General features: G+C 41.8%; 2 protein-coding genes across 5 annotated transcripts; both read right to left on the reverse strand.

The window, feature by feature from the left end:
* Positions 1-635: 635 nt before the first annotated feature.
* drgx (dorsal root ganglia homeobox) lies at positions 636-5,517 on the reverse strand. The gene is made up of 7 exons (XM_071480748.1): positions 5,388-5,517; positions 5,131-5,219; positions 4,208-4,308; positions 3,621-3,722; positions 1,724-1,896; positions 1,249-1,361; positions 636-1,157 (listed from the first exon to the last, which is right to left on the reverse strand). Exons 2-7 carry the CDS (start codon positions 5,186-5,188, stop codon positions 778-780), a joined length of 927 nt encoding a protein of 308 aa, XP_071336849.1. The 5' UTR covers positions 5,189-5,219; positions 5,388-5,517; the 3' UTR covers positions 636-777.
* A 1,430-nt stretch (positions 5,518-6,947) lies between these two features.
* Positions 6,948-23,142, reverse strand: ercc6 (excision repair cross-complementation group 6). Of its 4 annotated transcripts, none has more exons than XM_071480749.1 (22): positions 23,009-23,128; positions 22,207-22,491; positions 21,873-22,101; positions 21,410-21,530; positions 21,178-21,292; positions 19,571-20,285; positions 17,894-18,025; positions 17,020-17,178; positions 16,034-16,169; positions 15,604-15,774; positions 15,183-15,359; positions 13,533-13,649; positions 12,934-13,029; positions 11,963-12,181; positions 11,366-11,476; positions 10,624-10,743; positions 10,295-10,389; positions 9,639-9,784; positions 8,898-9,506; positions 8,618-8,786; positions 8,439-8,517; positions 6,948-8,337 (listed from the first exon to the last, which is right to left on the reverse strand). In XM_071480749.1, exons 2-22 carry the CDS (start codon positions 22,400-22,402, stop codon positions 7,888-7,890), a joined length of 4,362 nt encoding a protein of 1,453 aa, XP_071336850.1. In that variant the 5' UTR covers positions 22,403-22,491; positions 23,009-23,128; the 3' UTR covers positions 6,948-7,887. The 4 variants fall into 4 exon arrangements, with proteins under 4 accessions (XP_071336850.1, XP_071336852.1, XP_071336853.1 ...); XM_071480751.1 differs by having other exon boundaries at positions 7,737-8,337; positions 22,207-22,488; positions 23,009-23,142; XM_071480752.1 differs by having other exon boundaries at positions 7,737-8,337; positions 19,571-20,282.
* Between the last annotated feature and the right edge of the window lie 4,493 nt (positions 23,143-27,635).

Genomic DNA, 27,635 nt, shown 5'->3' on the forward strand with positions numbered 1-27,635 from the left:
CGAGAGGCAACAGGAGAGGAACATGAGCGACTACATCTTTAATTGTTTTAAAGAACATGTCAAAACAGGACTGGTGTGTTCCCTGTCTGCTGGCGCTACAGATGCGCTAACAGAGTGGAGGGGACAACCACCGCTCTGTCACTGAGTCTGCTTCAGCCTGCGCGGGGCTCACACATGAACATACTGTATTCTGGCACATGTACACATTTACACTGAAAATGGCTGATTAATATTAAAGTGCACTTTCACTTTAAAATCAAAAGAATGAGAGACGATTGTTTGAGCCCATTACTGAGCCGATGCCAAAACATCATATTGCCAAAAAATCCTCACTGTCCTGCCATTAGTTCTACACGTACAGTTTACATGCATCAACATTCACAATGTAAGCATCTGTCCTCTTTATGAAAACAAGAGGAACTTAAATTCACATTATCAATTAGGTCTTTGTTGCACACATGTTGTATCTATGTTAATCCATCAAATAGAGTCCAAGAGTGCATGACGACAGATATAGATCCAAAACCACACTTGTGCTTTAATGGGGATGACAAGGCCCCAAACAGTCAGCATTTCTCACAAACAATAATAATTTACTGTCAAATAAATATTTATTGTTTGCATCCATACATTGTGATATCAGCAAAGTCTTTCCGCGGCTGTTTCTGGGGTCAGTCAGTAGTTGTGCTTAGTTGCTCGAAGGACCAGAGTAGAGTAGAGTAGTAATAACAGGCACAATCACACAGATTTAGAGTATCCATGTTCAGGTCCAGCGCCTCACTTTTTCTCCAGTGGTTCCTTGGAGCAGTGAGGGTGTTTGTCAGGATTGCTGCCCAGGACTGGGACCTTGTTGGCCGAGCTTGGACTGGAGCTGTCTCCCCCTCTTCCCACAGTGCCGGGCACCTCAATGGCAGGACCCACCGTGGGCCTCGCCACCCCGGCTGCGCTGACGCCGACTCCAGACAGGACTCCCACACCGGCACCGGGCCCAGATGCTGCACCTAGCAGGTTGGCAGACTGCAGCACAGCCTCCGAGTGCTCACGGGCCTTCATGCGCAGGGCGGCCACGCTGGCTGTGCGGTTGCCCTGACAACCGTAGGGCGGCAGGAAGGACAGGCCCATGGGGTCAGAAACACAGCAGGAGCACAAACCATTACCTGAAAAACAACAAAGTTGGGACTTGTGGTGGGACTACTGAAATCCAGAGTTTCATCATCATTATCACCAGTTTATGAGAATCATATTTACCTTTCAGCGTGGCGACCTGTGAGAGGGCCTGGGCATAGGTGGCAGAATTGAGCAGCGTCCCTGGTATACAAGATGGGAAGAAGGGACCACCAGGACCCACTGTCCTGTTGATACTTGGGAGAACAGACATACTGTATCTAATTATCTACTGAAAATTATAAGATTATAAGAACAAATTCTTCTGTTGACGCCTACATTTCTAAAAAAATATTGTTTTATAACTTTATTCTAATTACTGTGCACGGCAGAGCTGGTTTCTCTGTGGCTTTGAGTATGTCATAATCAGTTTAACTGTGTGTGTATTAAGAACATGAGATTTGTTTTGGTAGTTCTTGACAGAAAGGATATTGCTTCTTATTTATTTTCATCATTCAGGTCCATCATAAATCTAGAGCAGCAACCTGTCTGTCTCCTACCAATAGTAATAATAATAGCTACAACAATTATCTGTCTGTTGTTTGTTTCTTTTTCTAACCTCTGCTGCATCTCCAGTGGTTCTTTCTGTTTTCTGCTCTGGTCCACTGGGGACTGAGAGTTGATGCTTCGAGAGGGAGGAGTGCCCTCACTCATCTGCTCTTTCCCTCCTTCAGGATCTGTGCTCCCTCGCTCCGTCTTCCTCCACTTTGCTCTGCGATTTTGAAACCAAACCTGCAATAAAAAAGAAAAAAAAAGAAAATGAAAAGAAAAGAAAGGGAAGACAAAAAGCAAAACGATAAAATTAAATTACTAATTAAAACTGGAATATCACTGCATGTCCTGACACATTTGAATCTATTAATTTCATTTATTGACTGTAGCTCGAAGTTTTTCTCGTCGACTTCTTAATTTCTCTTGCATGTTCTTTTGGCACATCACAGACAAACAAATGCAAATTTAGAGCACACATATTCACTTATATCTCTGGGGTTTTTTTTTCTATCTTGTTAACAGGTCTAGCTAAGTTTAAACAAACACTCTATTTGCTTTGTCTTTATCATGTACATCAAGAGGTGTTTGAATGTGTCACATCAGCGCTCTAATTTTGCCACAATCCCTGACTTATCTCTAAAACTTCACCATCCACACAGCTGAGAAGATATAGGCTCGCCAAGTTCTGGTATCTTAATCGAATGAAGGTCACTGCCTATAACAACATTTAATTGAGCAATTTTTCATTATCATATTTTAATGACTTCCCACTGACAGTTGTGCTGCCCGAGAGAGAGGCAGCTATGATGAAGTCGTTTATTTCCCTATTTAGTGATTGTTTGACAACATCAGATTCGATTAGGACTTGGTTCTAGCAGGCATTAATCATGATGTGTGAATGGAGGTTAGAGTCGTGTGCATGTGCTCTGCATCCCTCCCATTGTATGGGAGGTATAAATGGTGTCAACAGCCAAACAAAACACATGCATTCATTCGGCATAAAGAAAGGACAACATTTTTGGTGGCAGGACAACAATACCACCAATGGACTTATCTCACCCCTGCACCTTCCAGCTAGAAGTCGCGCCCCCCCACACACACCCGTCTCTGAATGGGCTATAATTGCTCCATTAATCTCAATTTGCGGCATGCTCTTAATGCGGGGGAGGCCCATTGACACTTTACAAAAAGGGGGGCAACAACACTACAACAGAAAGGAAATTTATTTTCTAATAATAATGTAAGTTTAATATCCCTGCATACTGCGGTGGATTCATGTTCAGATTTAATAATAGGAATGTGGTAATCGGATTAGGAGGGGAATAATTTGTTTACAATCCCTAATTTACAGCGCTGGATTCCATTATCAACCCCGCCATTGGGTTTAAGCGATAGTAAGATGACCCTGGGGAACAAAAGGCAAACTATTATATTTCCCACAATTAGATCTGCGCGCACAACAAAACCCAAAAGCAAATCTGGAATGCAGGAAATTACATACAGGACACATAACTTAATTACATCTGGCCAAGTTTATAACCGCGCATATGTGCAGGGCAGGAGCGGAATATAAATTACCAAATTTAAGGCGTGTGTTTGTGTTTTGAAGTGTGTGTGACAGAGCGAGAGCGAGAGAGAGAGAGGGAGAGAGAGAGTGAGAGAGAGAGAGTTTTAGAGGCTGTTGGCTTCCCCCTCTTTTAAAGCACATATCGTTTTCCGTCTGCGTTACGGGAAGAGGGATCTTGCATGGATGATGTATTCCTTACCTTTGAGACGCGGACAAATTAGTGAGGACCATTATCGCTGGTTAATTATGAATGACCGATTAATCAAGCTAATCTAATATTCACCATTATGTTGATGTTATTAAAGTGCATCGCCGGAATGACAGAGTGGCTTAATTTACCCTCCCTCGCATGGTCAAACGTGCCCAGGACACATCGCGCACGGTGCTGCAGCCATACCTGCACCCTGGCCTCGGTCAGGTTGATCTTCATGGCCAGCTCCTCCCGGGTGAACACGTCCGGGTAGTGAGTCTGAGCGAAGACAGCCTCCAAAGCCTCCAACTGCCAAACACCACTCACAGAAGTTAGAAATGTGTACTTCACTTTTTTCTTTTATCCTCATCAGGTTCATGCTATTCAAAAATATAAACCCCCTTAAGCTTAACACACTATGAGATGAAGGAGTGATACAGGCTTAATCTTGGCCTGACATCACATCACACTGCCTGCAGTTTGCAGCATGATCATGAAAAGCACAAATATTAGGCCTCATACATAAAGATTTCCTGACCTTGTGTTTTTATTTTCATATGTGTGAAGCAATTCTGTCATTTTCTTTTAGACTGTTATTGTATCAAAACAATTATAAAGACCTTATTATTATTATTTGTCTGTGATGGATAAGTCTCTGCTTAAGTCTTACATTTTCAAAACTTTGTCAGGTGTTTTATTTATTTCCTGATCCAGCTCCCACTGCGTGTTTCGCTTTGGGTGAAGTTTCATATATTTCTTCTTCTCTGTATTTTTTTTTTTTTTTTTTTTTTTACCTGTTGCAAAGTAAATGTTGTTCTGTTTCTGCGCTGTTTTCTGCGTAGAAATCCATCATCAAAATCAGCCGCGGCGTGGTTGGCAAAACCGCTGGAATTCACTGGGAAAAAAAAAAAAAAAGTATAATAGAGAGAATTCAGTCTTAATAAAATAATGTTTACAATTCCGTGTTTGTATTAAATTAATTCAGCAAATGTGTTAAAAAGAAAACTATGTCTAAAAAAAAGAAGTGCAGGGAAAAAAAAAACCTCTCTGTATAGGCCAAACAGAGAGGGAATTTATTCTCTGGCACATTTTGTATTTCCATTAGTTGCATGAAACACGGATGTTGTGGGTGTCTGAGGGGAACCATGACGGACTAAGAGCCATGACACTCAACATCTGTGCCCGGGACAAAACGCCCCCTCTGCCCCGGGGCCAAACCACCAGCGCTTCTCACCGAAACAGGCAGCAGATTGACATGGCAGAGGGAAGATCAGGCTTAACCCTTTACACCCATCTTTGAATTTGTGGGAAAGAGAAAATGACACAAATGTTTATAGAGATGCGTTTAGCACCCATCCTATTTCATTTTTATTTTTAAAGATGGCAAATATCGGTTTGTACGGTACTGTTATGACCATCACTGGCTGCGGATTAGAGTATGAAAATCTTTTTTTTTTTTTTTGTCAAAGCATAAAATATGTTTTTATAGGCCTGTGTCATTTTCATTATTCACTGAAGATAATTATATAAATGTAAAAAAGGAAAGAAAACATGTGCACAGGCCTGCTCTCGATTTCTCTCACAACATCACACACTTAGTGCGCGCAAATACGCAGCCGAAACATCACAAAACTTTACAGGCTCCGGCTTGAAGAGAGACATTAGAATTAAGTCGGGGCTGTGTGAGGTCACCTGAAAGCAAAGAGAGAAAACTTACGTGTGTTGGAGCGGCAGCACTCTCCGTCCAACTGAGGCGGGCAGTGGAAGTAGAACATCCTGGCGCGTCTCTGAGCCGCAAAACTGAACCTGGAACAGAGAGGAAAAGTTTCAGCCCGGAGCCTCTGGTCGGCTGCGGCAGCTACGGTGCGATTCAGATCTGTGGTGGAAAAAGTGAACAGATGAAATCGTCCTAAGAAGAGGCGGCGCCGTACGAGGCTTCGGCAGATTCAAAGTTGATGATGCAGCGCGTCCTACCTGCGGTGAGGATGCTGATGCGAGTGAGTTCCCGCTCTGGAGAGAAGTGGCTGCTGCACTTCCACTGACTCTCTGACTCTGTCTGGGAGTGTCCAGATCTCTCTCTCTCTCGCTCTCTCTCTCTCCCCCTCTCTCTTTCTCTCTCCTACACACACACACACACACACACACACACACAGGCTACACACCACACTCACATCTCTCTCTCTGGGAGTGTCCAGATGTCTCTATAACTGTATAACTGTCTACAGAGTGTTAAGGCTTTCAGCTACTATAGTGTCGCAGAATCTCACGCCTAATTGGTCCTAATCGGATTATCACGGCTTTGTCTCTCTCACCCTCAACTCCTGGTGTGTGTGTGTGTGTGTGTGTGTGTGTGTCAGAGAAAGATAGAAAGACAGGGGGAGAGGGGAGATATACCCAGGGTGGCAAACGGCAGCTCTGCTCTGGTGCCAAAAAAATTCATCACAAGTGATTGTTATTCCAGAGTCAAGCATATTCCCTAACCATAAACATGCACACATACCCGCTGCACTTTTTATTTGGTTCTTTCATATATTAAAAAAAAAAAGGAGGATGACTGCTTTTGGGTTTTAGATTGACTGTCGGGTGGGTTAATTGCTCGTCAGGGTGTGTTAGGGGGTCCACTTTACAAGGGGTTGCGCATGTAGAACACTCACAAGGCCAAATTTTTGATTTTGTTCACAGCAAGGGGTCCTGCGATTTATTACGCTTCCTCAGATAAATGATCTGCTGCGGGACCCTTTCAATTAGTTTTAAAGCGCATCAGGGACGGCAGAGCGCAGACGCCATGCGTCTCTGAGGTGGAGGCAAAATGAGGCTTCGAGAAGCAGCTGAAATTTAGAAGAGGAGTGCGGGATTGGACTAAACCACATAAAGTGCAGAAAATCCCTTCTAATGGCGCGTAATTGGTTCTGTAATATCATTACAGGCGGATAATGGCCAGTTACAGGGCCCCGCGCTATTAAGGCTTTCCCTGGCGTGCAGCGTTTATGTTATTAAAGGGGGAATATAATGATATTTTAGTTATTAAATGCGCGTAATTAATTTATGCACCACTGAAAATAAAGTTGTTATTATGACCTCGGCGAGGTGCGTGGAGAAAATTGAAATCAAATAACGGTTGATAACTTTATCCCAATATTTGGTCTAGACAACTCTGACAAGAGTGCAGGCCCAAAGTGTGTGTGTGTGTCTGCTTCCTGTCAGCGCCTTTCCTCTCCAGCCTCTGATGATTGCTTAAATGACTAAATGAAATTACACTCTCATCTCCGCTGGTTACAAACAATTTTACAAGTAAACTTTCAGTAGGTTTTGCAGATTTATGGTCTCATCTCTTCATGATTACAGGTTATATACCGGATCCATTTCAGGACCTTGGTCAGCACCACACTCCAGTAAAACTCTGAAATGATCTTTCTGGGAGAGTGAGCTTAATTTATATCTCATTTTGATCTACGAAGTGAAATTTTTATTTCCGTATTTTCCACCATCACTGTGGTAAATATGGACATTTTCCACAAACTGAAAAAAAGTGTCTTTTTTTTTTTTTGCTAAATAACCTTTATTTAAAAGCTTATCATTCAAAATACAGTACTTTTACCTTACATTGTTTCAGACTTATTCAACTGGTCCTCCTTAAATGGGAAAATGCAACCAACAGAGGTTTATTACTTACAATGTAAACAAGACATTGCATTTATTATTGTTGTTATTGTTTTGTAAAACATGGCAGTTAATGACTGCCTTTTCCCAAAGTTTGACAAATAATTAGAGGTTGACCATTTGAATATTACTTTGAAAACCACATCCCACCCCAGCCCACCTCACCCACTATATCTGTACATAGTTTAAGAAGTTAGTCATTACAAAATCTACCAAAACCTCTGGTGATTAGGTCAAATTTAGAAAATGAGACACTACGCTACCCTTTATATTTTACAGAAGCATATTACAGGATCTGTCACTGCTGAGGTACAAATTTTGGAAGTGAACCACAGATCTCTGAGGAAATCATTAGGTAATACAGTTTTAACTTAGAGGCAAATACAAAGTGAATTCAAGTATAAGCAGGTACAAACAACAAACAGAAACAGAGACAACTGAAATAATATCTGAGCAAAGACAAAACTCAAACCAACTCATACTGTAGCTGAAATAAATTAAACATTGCAACATTGCAGACTATAGCTTCAAAACATAGTTAACTGACAGTGACGTGTGTTTATCAGCTAACCCAACAGCCCATTGTACTGTCAAATGGCTTTCCCACGATATGGTCCTTCCATAACAAACTGTAAACATATCAAGTTATTCATTTTCATACAGTATGACCAATGTTTTTTTTTTTTTTTTTTGACCGACAGCTTCATTTGACACAAGTTAACACAAAAGATATTGTAGCCTGAACACTACAGACTATAAGTTCTCAAATATGCATCACGGTCCAGTCTTTGCTCCGGTTTCATCTGCGTTTCACTCAGCGGAAGTGCTCCTTCAGTCTCCAGATGCCCTCCTGACCACATGTCCGATGGAAGTCACAGATGCTCCTGAGCAGCTCTCTGAAGACAGGTGCCTGTTCCTGGGTCAGTCTTGGTTTGAAATACTCCAGCACTTCCTGGGTGGTGGCCTGTCCGTCCACATTCGCCTGAAAGGCTACGAAGTTGCGCAGATCCACCAACAGCTCGTCGTGCTCAGTGGGCGGAGCTGAGGGGGAGCTCCTTCCTTGAGCTCCAGAGCCGTCCTCCTCTTCTTCTGCTTCTTCTCTTTGGCTGTAGGGCACGCTGAGGTGATTACGGGCTTTCATCTTGGCCAGCAGGGAGGAGGAGGAGAGTGGGGTGGAGTTTGAGTCACTTTCTGCCACCTCCCCACTGAAATGAGCTCCTGAACCAGGCTTCTTTGACACAGACTTCTTTACAATAGCAGCATCCTGAAGAGAGAAACGGATGAATTTACACAATGTGACATCACAAATTAAAAATAACTTCCAGAAATATGCTGCACATCTTTTCATGATAACACTGCTGTCACCTTGCATTTGCTCGGAGTAGGGGCAGACTGAACAGAAGGTGCAACCAGGAGAGAATTCTTCTTTTGTCCAAACCGTTTCCTGAGTGAGCAAACAAGGGAAAAAAGCTGAGATATGTTTCTTTTATGTGAAATTAGTGAAGCTCCCAGCAACCTCAGTGCATGAGTGTGAGACTGTGTACCTTGCAGGTGGAGGAGGGGGCCTATTGAAGGGCAGTCTGCACTGCTGGCGAGAAACCTTAAGAGCTTTCATGGCATCTTTGGCCACCCTGTTGGCTTCTGCCTCCACAAGAACATAGTCAGGGTTGGAAGACTCCATGATGGTGTCATGCTGCATCACACTGTGGATACCTGAAGATGACCAAGAAAGATCAGTAGGAAAAAAAAAAAAACAAAGCTTATTGTATTGTGAGACTTACAAAATAAACCATATCTGATGAGGTTGATGCAAAAGAAGCCTACCAGATTTCTTGAAGAGCTTTTCCAAGACATAATCATCTGATTTCTTCCGGTCCTTTGCCTCACTGTCATCAGTCTCCTCTTTCCTATGGGTCTTTTTCTTCACCAAGTGAGAGATGCGGTGGCCTTCGAACCGAGCATCTTGTGAGCGTTTACGCTTCTTATGTTTGTGTTTGTCCAATTCAGCTGAGTCGCAGTGCTTCCTCTTTTCCCTGTGTTTCTGTGGGCTAGTCAGGGGAGACTCCTTCTCTCTGTTCTGGTGAGAGCTGGGTGAATTTGAGGTTTTAACTGATGGCTTGGCTGCATCCCAGTCTCTTTTATTTTGTCCTGTACGCTGCATATTTGGTAAAATATTTGACTCTATGTCCACGCCATTTTGGTTGGTGCTTTGACTGTCCGTCGGGACATTTGGTTTACAATGAGAATTGTTACTGCACAGAGAGGTATTTCCATCTCTTATAGCAGGAATGTTTGTTGAGAAGTGTCTGCTGTTGGCACCAGTTTCATTCTGATTTGCTGAGGAGTGTTTATGTGCATAGCTGGCTTGGATTCCCATATGTGATGGCCTTGGCCTCTCAGGTTTCTTGGGTGCTTTGACATCACAGCCTGTACCTGTTTGAGGGTAAAAACAAAACTTGTCTGATTAATTCTTTCAAACTTATCACAGGGAGAGATCTGTTTAATCTAATAACCGGACAATAAAATCTTTCTCTGGTAAGAAAAACAAAAGAAAAACCTACAAACCTGCAAATATAGCGCTGGTCTCTGTTCCCTGAGCTCCATCGGGGTCAGACAGGGTGAAGAGTTCATAGATGTCATTAGACTTAAAGAACCGTCTTTGTTTGGGGTCCTTCAGAACACGATTGGTCAGAAACTGTTTGAAGATTTGTCTGAATTACAACAGATAAAAATACAGAATTAGATACTTGTGTATAATTTACAATTTTACCTCAGCAGGCAACCCCAATCCTCTGTCATCACAGAGTAGTTTGGCTGATGGATGAGAAAATTAGTTAACCGCTCTACTGTAGGTATCAAAATAGAATCCCTGCAGTTCTTCCAACTTGCTGTTTGAAAGCACTTTACAGACACAAACCAAACAGAGCAACGGTTTAGAAGTCCTAGATTGGCCATTTAATAATGCAGGAAAGCTTTTCAATTACTGAGAACTGGGATAGTGCAAGTAGTAATACAGCAGTGATGAGCAATTAGTCTTGTCGTTACCAATATTCATGAATGTGTGAAGTCAATGGAAAGACAGCTAAAATGGAAGGATGGTTAAGAGAAAGCAAAAAAGCCAGCACAGGATTTTTTTCATCTCTTTTTTTAGTAAGTTCTGTAATTAATTATCATGTGTACAGACATGTCTACAGCCAAGCATGAAAATACTGCTGTCTGACCTGTGGTAGATTTTCTCCTCGATGGTCCCTGCAGTCAGCAGCCTGTAAACCGTCACTTGCTGCTTCTGACCGATCCTCCATGCTCGTTCCCTTGCCTTTGAAAAACATCACAATACATTAAAATCAGTGATTAATGTAGAAAGTCACGGTAGAAAAGGAGGAAATACACTGTTAAGAGTCCTTTAAGCTTACTGAGCAAGGATTAAAAAAAGCTGTTATCGAACTGGAAAAAATTGCTAATTTAATTTTACAAGTAGAATAAAAATTCATGATGAATAATGGACTTAGTGGATGTTTTATTCGAATTTGTGTGTGTGTGTGACACTAACCTGTGTGTCAGTACTGGGGTTCCAGTCTGGGTCATAGATGATGACTCTGTTGGCTCCAGTCAGATTGACTCCCAGGCCTCCGACTTTAGTGGTCAACAAGAAGATAAAAATGGATTTGTCCTGTGAGAAAGAAAGGAAAGGGAAAAAAATGTGAGCGACTAATAAATATAAAATTCACAGTTTTATACTCCTTTTGAAAATCACTTTGGAATATTATATAAATATTTTATTAGTAAATTGTTAATTTGAAATGTTATGTCATAACAAGAGCAGTATCCTGTTCTCTCAAATTAAACTCTATTTAAAAAGAATCAAATGTCTTAAACAAAACTTGGCTTTGGGATACATGATTCTTCTAACAGAGAAGAAAAAAATCTTTTAAAATTGCCATAAAAATTTTAAATTTTCATCTGAAATTTATGCACAAGATAATAACACATTAAATAGTAAAATACCAACGGTAAGTTCTTCCATACATTTCAAGACAATCAGAGGCTTTGATCACTGTTTATTGGTTATAATTTTAAAATCATCTGAAGACTCAGATTCATTGATATACTGCTAAGTTGTATTTCCACATGTTTGTATTTCAATAGAGACAAAAAGGAAGATTGAACGACAGATTGCTGTCAATTAGTGTTTCCACCTCAGGGTGAAGAGGGTTCCACTGAAGCATTTTTGTCCCTCAGGGTAGGATTTTCAGGGCAAACACTCAGAGCCATTAGGGATGACTAATCCTCACCTCGTTGTAGCGAGTGATGAGCGGCTGTCGGGAAGCTATTGGGGTAGTGCCGTCCATTTTCAGGTAAAAGTAGTTATTCTCCCTCACAAACACCTCAAAGATGTCCAACATCTGGAAAAGAGGGAGACAATAAAGACGGCAGAAAGACAGTGAGCAAAGGTGAGAGAAACAGAGACAGGGAAAGAGGGGCTGAGGTTTGGATTATCTCTAAAAGGATTAGAGCAGATTAATATTACATGGACAGAGATACCGACAGGGAGGGTCTCAGGTTCCCTCTGAGGTATAATCTCATTGGTATTGACTGCAACAGCTGGGGCCTCACTCGCTCAATCACACACACACGTGCGTGCACACACACAGTTTTACAGGCACATGGGCCATAGGTAGTCAGCAGCAAATACACAGACAACATTTACATTAAGTGACATGATAATTTCAAATATTTATTTGAAGCAGCAGAATAAATGATGTCTTGCCTATGCAAAAATCCATCTGAGGGCATTAATACAAACAACAAATTGTATCATATATATCCCATTTATTACATGTATGTTAACTGCCTTTTTAGCAAAGAGCAAAGAGCAACGTGTTCCTGACCTGTCTAGACTGAGTGAAGAGCAGGACTCTGTGGCCCTGTTTGTACCAGAGGCGCAGCAGTGACTCCACCACTATCAGCTTGCCGGAGCGTTTCCAAAAGCCAAAGTGTTCCTCCTCAGTTAGCTGGTCCTCTGGGATTCCCCTCAGCATCCGGGGGCCACCCGAGAAAAGGTCAGGGTGGTTACAGATTTTACGTAGCGCTATCAAACCAGAGAATACCTACAGAATACACACACACACAAAAAAAAGGGAACAAAGGTTCTTAAAAAGACTTTTCCAGGTGACAAAACCATTATAAAAGGTTGGTAGATTTCACTGCATTTTACAGCATTGCACCTTTAAACAAATAAACACATTTACTTTAGTTTACAGGAAAGAGTTACATAATTTATTTACGGACAATAAAGGCCGTGTTTCTTGATGAAGGCTCAACGGTCACTGCATTAGTAATGGTGGTTAATGGACTGAGAGTGACCACTGAATATGTCTATAAGTGTGTGTGTGTGTGTGTGTGTGTGTGTGTGTGTGTGTGTGTGTTTGCATTCTGCTGTGGTCACCCCTGGCTCTCAAACCACGTCCATTTGGTCAGTGGTGATAAATTATCAAATCTCTCTCTCCAGGGTCTGGCTAATGTGAGAAGACCAACTGCACAACATCTTAAAGAATACTAAAGTCAGGCTATCAGGAGTTTAACAAAATTTACATGGCAAAAAATTGAAATGTCACTGGTGATCTTAAAGTGTGCAGGAGTGCATTAAAACACACACAAACGCCTGTGAGTGAAAGGAGGGAAATGAAATTCACGAGTTAGTGGGGCAAATAATGAATAGGGACAATCTTATTCCTGGAAGTCTTCTCGACTGAGTTTTTCCCTCCCTGTTTTAGTAATGCAGCATCAGGACAAAGAACTTAATGGAAGAAGCATAAGGCAAAGGCAGTGAACCTGCTTTAATTATGGAAGCGAGCCTTACCTGCATGTCCCCATTTAGTATCTGGTAGACCTCTTTGGAATCTAAGAAGCTCTGATACACCTGCCGCTGTTCCTCTGTTAATCTGCAAAACAGAACCTACACACACACACACACACACACACACACACACACACACACACACACACACACACACACACACACACACACACACACACACACACACACACAGCACTGTGAAAGTGTGTAATAAGCAGTGAACATCGGTTTTAAAGCCCCTTGATGAAGTGCAGTGCGCTAGAAGAGAAATTAGAGGGAAACCTGTGTTTTTTGGAGCCACTGCTGTCCTTGGGGACTGACTTAATGAGCTGAAGTGGACTGAGGAGTCAACCAGCATCAACCACGAGGACAGACCAGAGACCAGCCACCTTAATGAATACCTGCTCCTTTTACTTTACTAGGACTTTATTAGCTGGCTTCACCTGACAAGGTCCATGCACATTCATCAAATTCTCCTTAGACGTGACACATGCAGTCACATCCAATCAGAAAAACACCTCCCCAGTTAAGAAATCCAGGTATGAGAGGCTGGTCAATACTTAGACAGAGAAGGGTCAAATGTCGTAGAGTATGATGAATACCTGTTCATTTTTGTCAGGTAAAGAGAGGTTGGCCTTGACGTCTGCCTTCATTCTTCTGAGCAGGTAAGGATTTATGGTGTCCCTCAGCACACATGCGCACTTAAATGCCGTCTGGACCTGAAAATCAACAACAGTTTAACCTTCTGGCACAAACAAACTGCCCTGAAACAAAACCAGCATTCAGTTCAGTGTTTCCAACAATCAAACACTCACACCTGTCAGTGTGCGTGTTTCCTGAGGCATGATTGTCGTTTAGCCCCTCTTCCTCCTTCTATCATCACCTCCCTCATGTTGCTGTCCCTCTCAGCAGTACGAGCCATTAAACATTGATCAGAGTGCTGTTGGTCTCGAGGGACAGAACCCTCCTCTTTCATCACTACTACTGGCCAGCTCCGCTGGAAACAGAGGGGGAGCTTTAGAAACATCCAGACCCTACCCACACTTGGAGCCCCCACTGCAAATGGCCTGCTACACCTTATCCAGAGTCAGTGCTAAAGGCCAGTTAGCCTTTTAAACATTAACTCAATGGGGGTCCACAGAGGGATCAAAGACACCCTTGGCAAAGCTTGAGGGGACAATAACATGGTGGGATTTAGGGCTCAATGGAGGTTAGAGTGGAAAAGAACAAGTAGATGACCCAAGTATCCCTGCACAAGCTGCTGAGTGGATTCACATGGGGGCGGGGGTGTGCAAATGTATGCTTCAGTAATTGATCCCACGTCCAGATGCTAAACCAGCCCCACCCCAAACAGACACATTTTCACATACATCTGCTTGTACATACACAAGAACATCAGCCGAGGGCCTGCTTGTTGCTCTGAGAATTTCGAGAAGAGGATAAGGCAGCAGAGCTTAGCCCTCTCTGACCATTTAATAACATTAATAATTAGTAAAGGTTTTTATTATCGACAGCGGAAGAAGCATCAATAGCTGGCTTAAATAATTAAATCCATACAGTCAGTGGGTTATTAACGATTGAACACTAATGACAAAGGGCTACAATTTAGCTCACTGGCTCTCCACTTTAGCCTCTCCCTCTCTCTCTCACACACCAGGGATGCACTGAAGTTCCTTTGCATGCACCTACATTATCCTGCACTGCACTTAATGGCTCTGTTGATCCACTATTGTTCCTTCTAACCTGCTTCCATCAAGCTCTCCAAAATTGTGGATGTGTAGGACTAGTGTTATCAAGTGACACTCTAGCCTGTCATTGCACCCTCCCTATGCTACAATGCTATGGGTTTATTTAAAGGGTTTCTGTATGAACTGATGACTTATGTACGTTATGCATCCCTTTTCTTCACTTCTTATTCCCTTTGGACCACAATGGAAATAGGCCATGTAGCTTTTTGCTCTATTTTTAAAGTAACTTTGTTAATTTAAAAACATAGTTTCTTCTAACATTTAATGAAAATAATCAAATCAAATCAAACTGTACGATCCAAATAACAAAATAAAGCAAAAATGACACTCTTATGGAGGGTCTTCTTCCTAGTTTCTCCTTTGCTTTTATCTTCTCAAAATATGTTTCAAGTCTCAAATGGGGTGATATTCCTTATTGCCCCCCTGCCCTTTATAGTTCCAGAATGAGAATAGGTATTAAGGAGCAAATCATAATTCTGCATTTGTGTATGTGTATTCCAGTACCTGTACAGGTGATGCATTGCTGTATCCCCCCATGGTGATTGGCACAGAAAACTGCTCCATGAACACAGGTAATGTCCCCAGTTTGCCGGGGAAGACAAAGTCAAACAGAGACCACAGCTCCTTCAAATTGTTCTGCATGGGAGAGCCTGACAGGATGAACCTGTGGGGAGTACGAAACTACAGAGTAGAGAGAGACAATGTTACTTATATCTTCCTAAAATATGATGCACATGTATGTTGCAGTATAAGGATGAATGACAGGAATGACAGATTATAACTACAATTTTAAAAGCAGGTATAACTTTTTAAACTCTGCACAGCTTACATTTATTCCTAAGCAACAGCCATTACTACAGCCTGAACCCTTCAGTTCAGGTGCTATTGTTAAAATTTGTGTGCTCCTGAATGTGTGTGTGAATACCTGTTTGCAGGCAGTGGTAACTCCAGCATTTGGATTCCTGATCTTATGGCCTTCATCCAGTATAATGTAGTGCCAATCGTATCGCTGCAAGGCGTCTTGCATAGTCCTCACAGCTGAATATGAGGTTATCAGGATACCGTGACATGATGCTATCTCTGGAATGAGCCTTTCCTGCAACAGAAAAAAAGAAAGAACACAAACCTCCTCAGTACAAGTTTTTTTATTCAGAGCAATTCCTAACCACCTCTAGTATCCTGTATTTTAAATAGTGTCCAAGAAGCCAGCACAGAGAGGAAGAGGGGAGAAGATTAGGAGGTATTGCTTCATAAACAGACCTCTAGTGCCCCCCAGAGGAAAAAAAGACCCAGAAGAAAAACTTTGTTGCTAAATTCTGAAAATAAGAATCCAACACACACAAACACACATCTACCTTGTTGCTGGTGAAGGAGCCTGTTTCATGTAGAACAGCCACTCTGAAAGCAGGCCACCAGGTGTGAAACTCCTTCACCCACTGGTGCATGACTGTAGCTGGGCACACAATAACTGTGGGACCCAGACCAGCATACCTAAAACCAAACATACGCAGTAGATACATATTTAATTCCAAACCTGGGATTAAAAGGGGTAAACAAGAGAACTCAGGGTTCATATAACTTTCACTAAACTCAGCAAATTTCATTAGCAAATTAGAGTCATCATTTCTATGCAAAATTATAGAAACCCAATGGGTAAAAGTATGAAAATGTGCTAAATTTGCAAGTACAATATGTGATGCATTTCACCATATGAAAAACAAACAAAGTTAAGTGTCCGCCTACAAAGTCTAACTCTACTGCTCCATTCATTCTCTGTGCTTTGCACATGAATCAAAGAAGGTTCACCACCACATGCTCAGCCCCTCTGTGAAGATTTACAAGAGCTTTGTCAAACAAACACATGGATACACACACAAAGAGACACTAATGGGCTAGTATGAACCTCTGCCTGGTGGAAGCTATTGATACTGGGCCATAATTGAGTTTGCAAGCAATCAATTTGTGGGCGTCTATAGCAGACAAAGTATTGACCATCAGGGAAGCTCCACCTCCTAAGTGCATGAGTGTCGTTTGTGCAGTAAAACCAAATTACTGCCTCATGTTTTCCATGGTTGATTTGTTGCCTACACCTGCTCCACTCCCACATCACGAGTCCAAAATTCACTTTAAGTGTTCATGAAGACACTGACTCTACTCTAGCACACTCTCTCAGTGTCAGTGTTTTCTCTGATGTCTGCAGTAAGAAAGTGAAGAGTCTGATAATTGAAACATGTTTAATAATTCAGATGAACACTCTCAAGCAGAAATCCCCCTGATCAAATATTCATACCATACAGACACACAGTCTCTGGCCACAGTTTGTTTGTGTGCGTGTGCGTACCTGTAGTTGGATCCTCTGGTCCTCACTTTGCTGTAGCTCAGTCCAGCCAGAAAGCTGATGACCTGGATGGTTTTACCCAATCCCATCTCATCTCCCAGGATGCCGCCTGCCTGCTGACAGTGGAGTTCCCACATCCACCTCACACCTGTCTGCTGGTACCTGACAATGTGATATACAAGTATGCACAAACGTCAAACGTGTGCATAACAGCAATTATAGACACCAAAATGCACATACATGACACGGTGGCCTGATATTTCAACTGAAATCTTTCAGAGTAAACTACCTAATCCCAACCAGATGCAGCAATGGTTTATAGCTGATCCTGTACTTGCAAGCCAAAAGGAATTTTCATACAAAATTATTATTATTACTAATATACTTCAAGTAGAACAAACAGAGGTTGGGCTAATTGTAACAATCACGGTGCTTTCAGAAACACAAGATCAGGTAATATTCATAAAAGTTGTAATGGAAGGTGCAGTAAGAATTTGGGATCTCTGGCTCTGCAAACCTATATTCATCAGATAAGCTAAACTAAAAGTGATGCCAGAGTTATTTTCAGTGTTTTAAAATAACAGAAAGACACATTAGTTTTACCAACATCTACTAATGACCTATTGTAACAGTAAAAATAAAAAGATTTATGGTGTCCTGATCAAACAATCTTTAGTTAATCATTTCAGTGTAAAGGTCTGTAAGAGCAAAGTGTGTGATGTAGATCAGTATACCAGAAGAAGTACACAAAGTGCAAAGACAATCTTTATAGCTATTAGTCACTTCCTATTAGTCAATTCCTCATCAGACAACAATTTAAGAACATCTCTGACTGTGTGGACATTTGTGATAACTGAATTTATCACACCAAACTTACTTGTAAAGTTTTTTCCAGAGGAAACCAGGCACTTTGAAGCCTTCATCAAACTCTGCATCACTGTCATCTGTCAGCTCCTCACCTCTTTCTCTCTTCTCCTCCCTTTCTCGAAGACGTTGTCGCTTCCATTTCCTGGTAAGACAACGATTATCTACTAAAGTTATAGCACATCTCGATGGCAAAAATAATTTCTCTATTTTACTGTAAAGATTCCTCAGGTTTTATTCTATATTAGTAAACACAAGCAACAAATAACAAGAACAAAGATCTGCTACATCTTTAGACAAAGAGTATGAAAATTAAAATATTGCCAAGCAACCCTGAAGTACTGACAACAAAAACACTGTCAGTTCAAACTCTGAGGTTTTGGTTTTTGATAAACCGAGCTCAAAATGTGAGATTCTTCAAGGGAATTCTGATCATGTTGGATTGGATTTTTTTTCTCTAAAGGTAGATGCCCTATGACACACTAATGACCTGTGCAGGGTATAAAGCGCCCAGCCACCTTACATATACTGTGATAGATCCAGCTACGTGCAACCGTAAACAGGGAAAGCAGGTATAGTGAATGGATGGATGGATGGATGGATGTTCCATTTGCACCTACTGCACCTACTGTGATTCATTTAAAGAGGTGCCTACATAGGTGTATGGACAGCAAATGTTTTGAGTTGTTGGTTTTTCCCTTGAGCGGTGGAAAATCTACAGCTAAAAGGGAAACGTAAAGGAGAACAGTTTTAATAGTGCAAGAGAGAGGGCAGTTAGAGGCACAGTCGTCGCGCAGCAAATGAAGATTGATACAGACAATTAGTAGTGCGAGTTCCCCAGAAAGGTGTGAGGTGCAGAGGATAAGAATCCATCTTCATTTGGGCCTGGTCCTGTCACCCTGCCACGAAACTGGTCCTTTAGCTGGGCCTGGGAGACCACACTCTCTAATTAAGTCAAGACTAAGCATTGGTTCAGTTAATTACACTTTTCTGCCCCCACTCCACTCCCCACCCAACTACAAATACCACCCGCTCTAATAATATCATTCCTCATATAAGCTAGCCTCACCATCCATGCCGTGTCTATGCTGTTGAATTGACATTCAATCACTGTAGTGTAGAAAAAGGACACATGCCAACACAATTTATTTGGCAGCTATAAATATGAAATCTCATTAGGGCTGCTCTTCCATTAATTTGAGCATTAGAGTTAGTGAGTGTATAAAACCATGTGCAGGAGGATAATTAGGCCAGTGTGAGAGCAGAGAGAGAAGAAGAGCAGGGAGTGAATTTGCTTAGTCAAGAAACAGCTGCCAATCTCATCTGGGATTAACTCTCCTTCTGCACTATGGAGCCAGCAGAAAACAACTGCTTTTCTCCTTAACTAAAGGGAAGAACAATAGCACATTTGCACCACTGCCATTACAAATGTGATGCAAAGTTAAAGGCTCAATCTGGTGTTTATTGAGCACGTCATTTACAGGCCGGGATGTCTGCATTCTCTTTAGAAGTAGGCATACAGATGAAAACTTTTTGCATCTTTGCATCGAACCATAACTCCAAGTGCAAATCTGCTCCTTACAAACTGTAAATAAATGACAAAATATTTTAAATTGCGTAATTTATGTTAATTTGGGGGGTAAAATTAACTAAGTATACAAGTTTAAAACAGCAAGAACAGTGATCATACCTTATTCGCTGTCTGTAGTACTCCACATCTCCATCATCTTTGCATCTTTTCTCTTTACCCTTCTCATCCTCCTCTTCATCTGAGCTCTCAGGGCAGTATTCCTCCTCACTGTCCTCCTTTTTATTTACTTTCTTCCTCCCTCTCCCTTCAGTTTTTTTCTTGTATGGTTTCAACTCATACTCTTCATCATCGTCCTCCCCAAAGCCCTCCTCCATGGCTTCTCTTTCCACTTGGTCAGGGTCTATGCCTTCATCACTAGGCAGGTACTCTGACCCTTCACTGTCTGTCTCCTCTCCTTCATTGCGATGCTTCCTCCTTGATTTAGGAAGCTGTGGCTCAGTCTTAGGCCGAGCCTTAGGATGGGCCTTCAGAGCAGTTATTTGGAGTTTTCGCATGCGCTTTTTTAGTTTTTTATCCTTAGAGGAAACAGTTCTGTTGGTTTTTCCCTTGGCCTCCTTGTCAGGGCTGAGTCCAGAGCGAATCTTCTTCTTAAGAAGAGGGACTCTCTTCCTCTCAGTTGCAATCTTGGCCTGGTCTGCCAAGTACTGGTCAAAGGCTGAATTCTCAGCAAGCATCACTTTCCGAGGCTCCTTCTTTACCTCTTTCTGAGGGATTCTAGTTCCAAAAGGAGTCATGTGACCTTTCCGGATAAGCTCCTCCCATTCGGTCTCCTGAGCCGGCATGAGCATGCTGCCCAGCGTGGACGGCCCGGCTTCTGGTAGAAAAAACATGCAGGCTTAGATACAGACCTGGCTAAATGTTAAATCTGCAGTGAATCAGATTTGGCAAGAGACGGCTGCAGCACTGCTCTTTGTAGGTTGCAGTTTTCAAATATGTTGCCCTAATAGCCACAACCCTCAATGATGTCGAGGTGGTTTCTAATGGTTCAAGTAAATTTTGATATCTGTTTGGAAGGGTTCGCTCTTATACATCACAGTTCTGTTGCATTTTTACAATGGATGTGTTAGTTTTGACTTTCAACACAATTGTCCAACAGGAGCGAACAGACCTCAAAGGTAAACAGTGCTCTGTGACAGCATATAATCTACAGAAAAAACATTTCAACACAAAGTAACTCACAAGGAAAACACCAGAGGAGAGTTTCATGTGAAAATGTTTTTGCACAAATATGAGACATTTTTCTAATTAGAGTGCACATCTTGCTACAACCTTTAATATATATTTTGATGGAGGTGTCAGTAATGGTACCCACCGAAGATGTGATGTATGTGGTCACTTTGAAATTCAAAAACACCCATCACTGCACTGTATAGTTTTTTTTTTTGTTTTTTTTTTTAAACCACCCAGAATGTATTTAAGCCCTTGCTTACAATCTTGTCTGTCAGCTCCTTAAACAAGGAATACCACAGAATAGCCTTCTTGGCCACCATAACTGCAATGCTCTTCATTGTTTCCATCTCTGCTTTGTTTTGCTAAATGTTGGGCAGTGCTGAGCATGACCCTGGTTTCACATTATCTATAGAAAGCAGGGCACAAGCACTTATTTGTCTCATGCGACTCAGTGTTGATTACCCCCAGTGGTAATAACTAGGTGGTAGAACAATGTTTTTTGTAAATACACTGAAAGAAATTCTAAAACACCTCACCTTCCTCGTCATCATCCTCTGCCAAAAGCTCAGCTTCAACTCTTTGGGTGTCCTCTCCTCCCAAAATGGCCTGAAGTCGCTTCTGTTTGGCTTTAACTTTCTTCAGCTGCTTCTCCTGAATTAAAATGTGTCTTCATCATCACCACTGTCACTATCAATACTATATGTATGTCACATTATAAGGTAAATTACATCATTTTACTTTAACTGTTTGTCGTGTGCAATGTTTTACCTTATTTTCTTTCTGTCGTTTGACAGATTCAATTTTACGACTGATATCTTTGCTGGAAGCAGCATAGGGAGACAGCTGCTCAATAATCTTGTTGATATGTTTCAGAGATGCTGTAACGGACCTGCAACACACACCATTAAAAAACACAGAGTTAGACTTATCAGCCCCTTCAAGGTTTGATAGTTTGAAATTAAAACCAAATTTCTATGAATATAGTGGAGAAACTTGTAAGTGCATTTTTTATCTTTTATTTTATTCATCTCAGCTTACTTAGTGATAACACATGTCACTATAGAGAAACCTTTTATATATTAAGTTCTGATGAGAGATCAAATATACTTCTCCAATTATGTCCTGGAGAAACGTCATTATACATTTACTACTGTTACAAGCAGTATGATTTTCATTTAAAGGTCTTAAAAAAACATGTATCCCAGTTATTATTGCAGTTACTGTCCTTCACCTGACATCATCGAGCACAGACTGGTACTCCTTCTCAGCCTCAGCTTTAGCCGCAGCCTGACTGGCCTCCTGGATTGCCTCGTCCACTTGCAGCAGGACACCTTGCTCCAGAACATCCTGATCGTACACAGCCACACCAAGGCCCTGGAGTTCATCTGCTCCAGAACTGGCAGATACTGCCTGGATACGCTGTCGGTCGATCTGCAATAAGGCCCCAGACTTCTTGCCAGCTACATGCACAGATGAAAATACATTTAATGACTTTGTGTATACCACGACAGATGACAGCGTGTAAGTTTTCATCTTTCATCTGTCCAGAGGGTTTCAGAGCTCACCGATGTTGCTTTCCCCGGGTCCAGTGTTGGCAGGATAGGCTGCAGCAGCCTCTGAGCCCTGACTGTTTTCAGGGAAAGAGCAGACAGCCGAGCCCCCTGTGGCCCCATCCTCCTCTGTGCCTCCCGGGGTCAGCGCAGCACTGGCCGGGCTGGACAGAGAGGAGGGCACCTGATCCTCTGAACCCTCTACAGGCATAGTGGTGCTGCTGCAGGCAGAGTCAGTCAGTGGTCATCCAGATGAAAACTGACGCTGTGGTCAGTCAGACCACTGTGTCCCTGGTGCTGCTGTAAAACAAGATATAACGTCAATTTACTATAGTTACTGTGGGTTAACATACCCCTGCACCCAAAAAAAGGTTATGTTCATTGAGAGCTGAATTAGTTAGTTTACGTTAACGTCGGTAATAAACACTAACCTCTGCTTATTATCTATGGGTAACATACTGAAGCTAATTATCCTGTGAATGAGGAAGCGCAGAAAAGAGGAAATAAATATTTCTGATACTTATTCTAACAAAAGACTGTCCTACAAGAGGCGGTTGAACAGTTAGTTAAAAAAATCACACACATTTCAGATGGAAACATTAAACTCTCTCTCTCAGGGCTCCATTGTTTACGTGGCTAGGCTAGCCTGCTAAGCTAACAGCGAGCCGGACAACATCGGCTGCTCACCAGCGGCTTCAGTCCGGCTACAAACAGACAGAGGCTCTTACGGCAGCCAGTGGCCATGCTATCAGTGCTGTCTGGAGGAGGTTGGGTACATTAAACCGAAGCGACAGTGACAGAGACAGAGACTACTTACAAAACGTGCAGTTACACAACATCACTGGCTTGGTTTATGTCATATTGCTCGCCCTCCTCCTGGTTTCCGGTGCCAGAGAAGGGCTTGTGCTCTCTTTTCAGTGATTGTTGTACAGCGCCCTCTGTTGGTCCGCAGCTGCGGGGGCTCTCGCCCTCTAGATGGCGCAACGAAGCCACTTATTTTAATGAAGGCTAAAAGTGTGGAGTACTAACCCCCCCCCCCCCCCCCCCCCCCCCCCATGATGATAATTTGCTGTACCAGAGTTTGACGTGTAATCCATTGACTTTGTGTTTTGCACACTCAGCTTGGGAACCAGTCAGATGACAGAAGACACAACAAGAGTCTGGGAGTTTTCGTGTTGCAATCAGGGTGTAGTTCAACCAAACCTTACATAATGGCACCATCCAACAAGCCACTCCGAAATGTCAAAAATTACTGTTTCCCATCAATCCCTCTTTTATGTAACCTTTTTTCAAAAGTCTGCACTTGATGGATGTCAAAAATGTGAGCAGTGTCAAATACTTGCATCTCAGAGGAAGTTTATTTCCAGTGTCGAGCAATAATAAACAAAGGGCTTAATTAAAATATCATCTCCGCCTTGCACGGAGCAAAGGCCGGCAATCTTTCCAAACAGTGTTATATGTGTAAACAGACAGATCTATATAGGGAAAGATATTGCTGTTACCCTTGGCACAGAAAGTGAAGGAAGATGGAGACACTGGTCTATTTTATTTGCTTAGCTGGCAAATGTGGGTCACCTTCAGTGGGACCTCTCCAGAGACACTGGAGGGGGTTTGAATTTAAAAAGTACTGAACAAAAATAAAGTGTTTCACAGTAAGAAACGGGCCTTGTAGTTTAGTTAGTAGAAGACGTGCACTGTGAAATCCTCTGATCAGGTGGCCAACCTACACAATGCTTTCTTTGTTGGGTTTTGTCTGGACGGTTGATATAAAGGCTCACAGATAGGAGTCAGAAAAAAAGTCAGACAAACTATCAAGCTGCTGATGAATCATGAACGGTGGGAAATAAACTGATGTATTCACACAATGTTGTGACTATAAGGCTGAACTGCAGAGAGGAATGTAAACCTCTTGTCTGTCTTCGCCCTCCATCTTTTGTGTATTTAAGCAACACTTGGCGGCTTTTATATATAGGAGGAGAAGATAAGATGTATGTAATGTGGCTGTGTTTTCTGCACATCGTAATTTAGGTAAAGCTAGTTGACACACCACACCAAGCTCACAGGATTTAGTGGGTGGCAGAGCTGTCCATCTTAACTTTATGTGTGCTCATGTATTCACATGTGGGAACGAGCGTGTGATGAATCCTGCTACTTTGTGCATAAGGAGCTGGTAGATTTATAGGGTGCTGGAGGGTAGAGTGTAAATCCCAGAGGGTGCGGTGGTGTGATGTTAACACTGCTGCTCGGTGCTGCCTTGCATCCTGACAGTAGAATAACAAGTGGAGCGAGATTTAAAGAGAGAACATTACAGGTTTAAGTCTGCATGTGCAAAGCATGGTGGGCTTGTTTTTCAGTGAGTCTTTATGTAGAGTTATGGTTCCACAACATGCTGAGTGTTTATGTGCATAAAGGGGTAAGTGAGGTAACACAAGACGCTGTTGCACACTTCCACAGGTGATGCATGCTTTATGCTCAATATTCTCTGTGTTGGTGTTGGCAGAGCGGAGGTTGTGTTACATTTGATATCGCTTACACATCGTCCTCCTCGCGTCTGTATGGCCTTCATCAGCTGCCTGGAACCTGATGAATGTCTCAAGGATTAAATCATTTTACAAAGGATTTTGTGAGAAATGAGTTTTTTCTTCACAGTCACAGTATACTGCAGGGATGTTTTTTTTCTTACCTCAGATGAACCAGTTACTTAATGGGTCTATGAAAACATGTCTTGTCTTGTTACTACTTTGGATTTTAGTAAACTGTTTTGAGCCTGATAGATTTCAGTGTGGACATGCTCTACTCTCTGACCTTGTGAACCATGTTGTGAGAATTAATTCATATCTTTTCCTTAGACTTTTGCATTTTTAACATTCTGATGAGAATTTTTTTTGATACTGAAATACTCTCATGTTTTGTGTTGTGTGCGCACATAAAACAACAAAATGTGAGGATTTGATGTGGGCAATTTCTCCCTCAAAATTTAGATGTGTAATTTGAAGCTTTTCAGAGTGGTCATGCTGGATTTGTTTTGTTTTCTGTGGCATAAACTCCACAAACATTCCACTGCTAAAGGGCATTTTGTTTCTATCACACTTCGTTGAACTTCAAGTGATTTTAAAAGGTTGTTACTGAGCCTAGGTTTTCTTTTCAAGGAAGTAATTTACATATGTAAAGATTATATCCTTTTTCCAAGGATATAATTGGGTGGAAAAAGAATGTGTAAATGCATGTATTTGTTAAAAAGGTGGAGGGAAACATAATCTGCAATTATTTTGATCATTGATGATTTGTTCAGTCAATATCAAGTAAATCATTTGCTGAATTCAGCTTAACAAATATGAGAATTAGCATTTTTTTCTGTTTTATATGACTGTAAATTAATCTTTTTTTTTACTTTTTTTGACTGTTGGTCAGACCAACAAACCTATGAACTATAGACTACACACTTACATTCTTATATTCTTACATATTTGTATTACATATATGCAGTTACCTTGTCTTTATTGCAACATGATATAATTGTGGGTGTACAAAGATGTGCATACATGAAAGCCACAGAGAGAAATTCACATACATCTCAGTAGACACACACACACACACACAGAGTGACGTCATTGCATTTCTGCAGGTGAAGTCTACAACATTGCGCAGTTAAGTGGAACAGTTAGTGTTTTATGTTTGGGCTGAGTGAACGCCTCAGGGTCTAACTGGGAGGAGATGAGAACCACGATGTTTTCTTAAGCCATAGATGAGTTAGAGTCATAAATCAACTTAAGTAAAGCACCATCATGTCTTTATTAATGTATAAGCAAGCCATACTGTACTTTACACGTGTGGCCATATTGGCAGTGCTAATGTTTCCCATGTGTTCCCCTGTCCCAGTTAGTATATGTCTGTGTGTGTGTGTCTGATAGTAATTACAGGGGTGGGCTGGGTTCTCATCTGGGTGCATCAGACCACTGCCATGTTACAGTAGATGTCTAATCCATCTGCTTGTGATTTCACTCAGCAGCAAGTGTGTGATTATGCATGTTTGTGCACAACATAATCACACAGCAACTGCACACTTCTGTGGTCTTGATGATCTTAACGAAAATTAGTTTCGGAGGTGAACTGTCCAAAGTGCTCTGCTAAAGGAAATGGGTTTTAATCTTTCTCTGCCTATAAAAGGTTTTAAAGTGATTCCTAGAGTGCACAGGAAAACACCTGCATGTTAACTGGTTGTGATCAGGACCAAACACATTTTCACATGTCTACCTCTTCCAGGTCAGGTTGTGTCGACACATTACTGGGAGTTCACACAGAACTGTGTACTTAGCTGACCTCAAACACAGCTGGAGCAAACCACACCAGAAAGAGTAAAGACGTGGTCTGTGTGGTACAGGGGCACGTCACATTAAACCGCTAGAACACCGCAATGCAGGCTCAGTTTACTGTGTCTGTGCACGCGTGTTTACATGAGTGTGTATGTGTGTGTTTGTGTTTCAGTGTGCGAGAGCTAACTTTGGGTATGCATTGCTCTCCAGTGATAAACAGTCTTTTCTTAGTTGTGGCCTGGGGGACTCCAGCTAGCGATAGCTGTAGACCACAACAACGGGATCAGAACTGTGTTGGTGATACACAGTGGCAGCAGTGTCCTGACACAGAGCATGGACTGAAACACAAGCCAACACTAGCCGAGACGACACAGTGCAACAGATGTAGAAATGGTTAGATTGGTGATTTTACAAAACAACTTCGTTTTTCACGGTTCCTGTTTTTTTAGTTTTGGTTCTCAAATTGTTAAAATATACATTTCCTTCTGCCAAGCTGATGATAGACCACTCTAGAAAGGTGCCCCCTGAAAACCGCAGTTCAATCTTTGCAGTCTTGAAGACAGGGAGCAGATAGGGAGGTTCCATTGGAGAGAAGATGAATTGGACATTAGTCAAATGTAAACTTCCTACAACAGGACAAATTGCAGTCTCAGAACTTTTGTTTTATCTCCCCACAGTTTAAACTGAGTTATGACTCTCCCTTGTCCTCATACCTCACAGGCTGGAGAGAAATCAGCTTCTGTCAGCTTTTATGTTCAACAAGTTACAGTTGGTAGTTAAAATCTTTTTGTGCTCAGGAATCAAAACAGGCCCAAAGCACTTTCCCAACTCTGCATGTCTGAATGTGTGAATGTGTGTTTGTGCAATGTGTAATCCAGTCAAAGTGATGTATGCTGCTCTCTAACATTCATCTGTAAACATAGTGAAGCGAATCCTCATTCTTCCCCCTTCCACTTTTCATCCCACTCCTCTTATGCCTCTTTCTGTCATTTCACTGTCTGTGATATCTTTATTCTTATAATAAATTGCAGTAGTGTGCCCCCGTGCGCACTACTGCAAAAGACTCTGTCTTAAACCACACAAGAATCAAGACTCAAGGTAAATTGATTCTGACAAATTCCATCAGCCGAA

This window comes from Trachinotus anak, unplaced genomic scaffold (assembly GCF_046630095.1).
Source record: "Trachinotus anak isolate AG129_WGS33_773 ecotype Australia unplaced genomic scaffold, CSIRO_AGI_Tana_v1 ptg000007l, whole genome shotgun sequence".
In the NCBI taxonomy this organism is placed as follows: domain Eukaryota; kingdom Metazoa; phylum Chordata; class Actinopteri; order Carangiformes; family Carangidae; genus Trachinotus; species Trachinotus anak.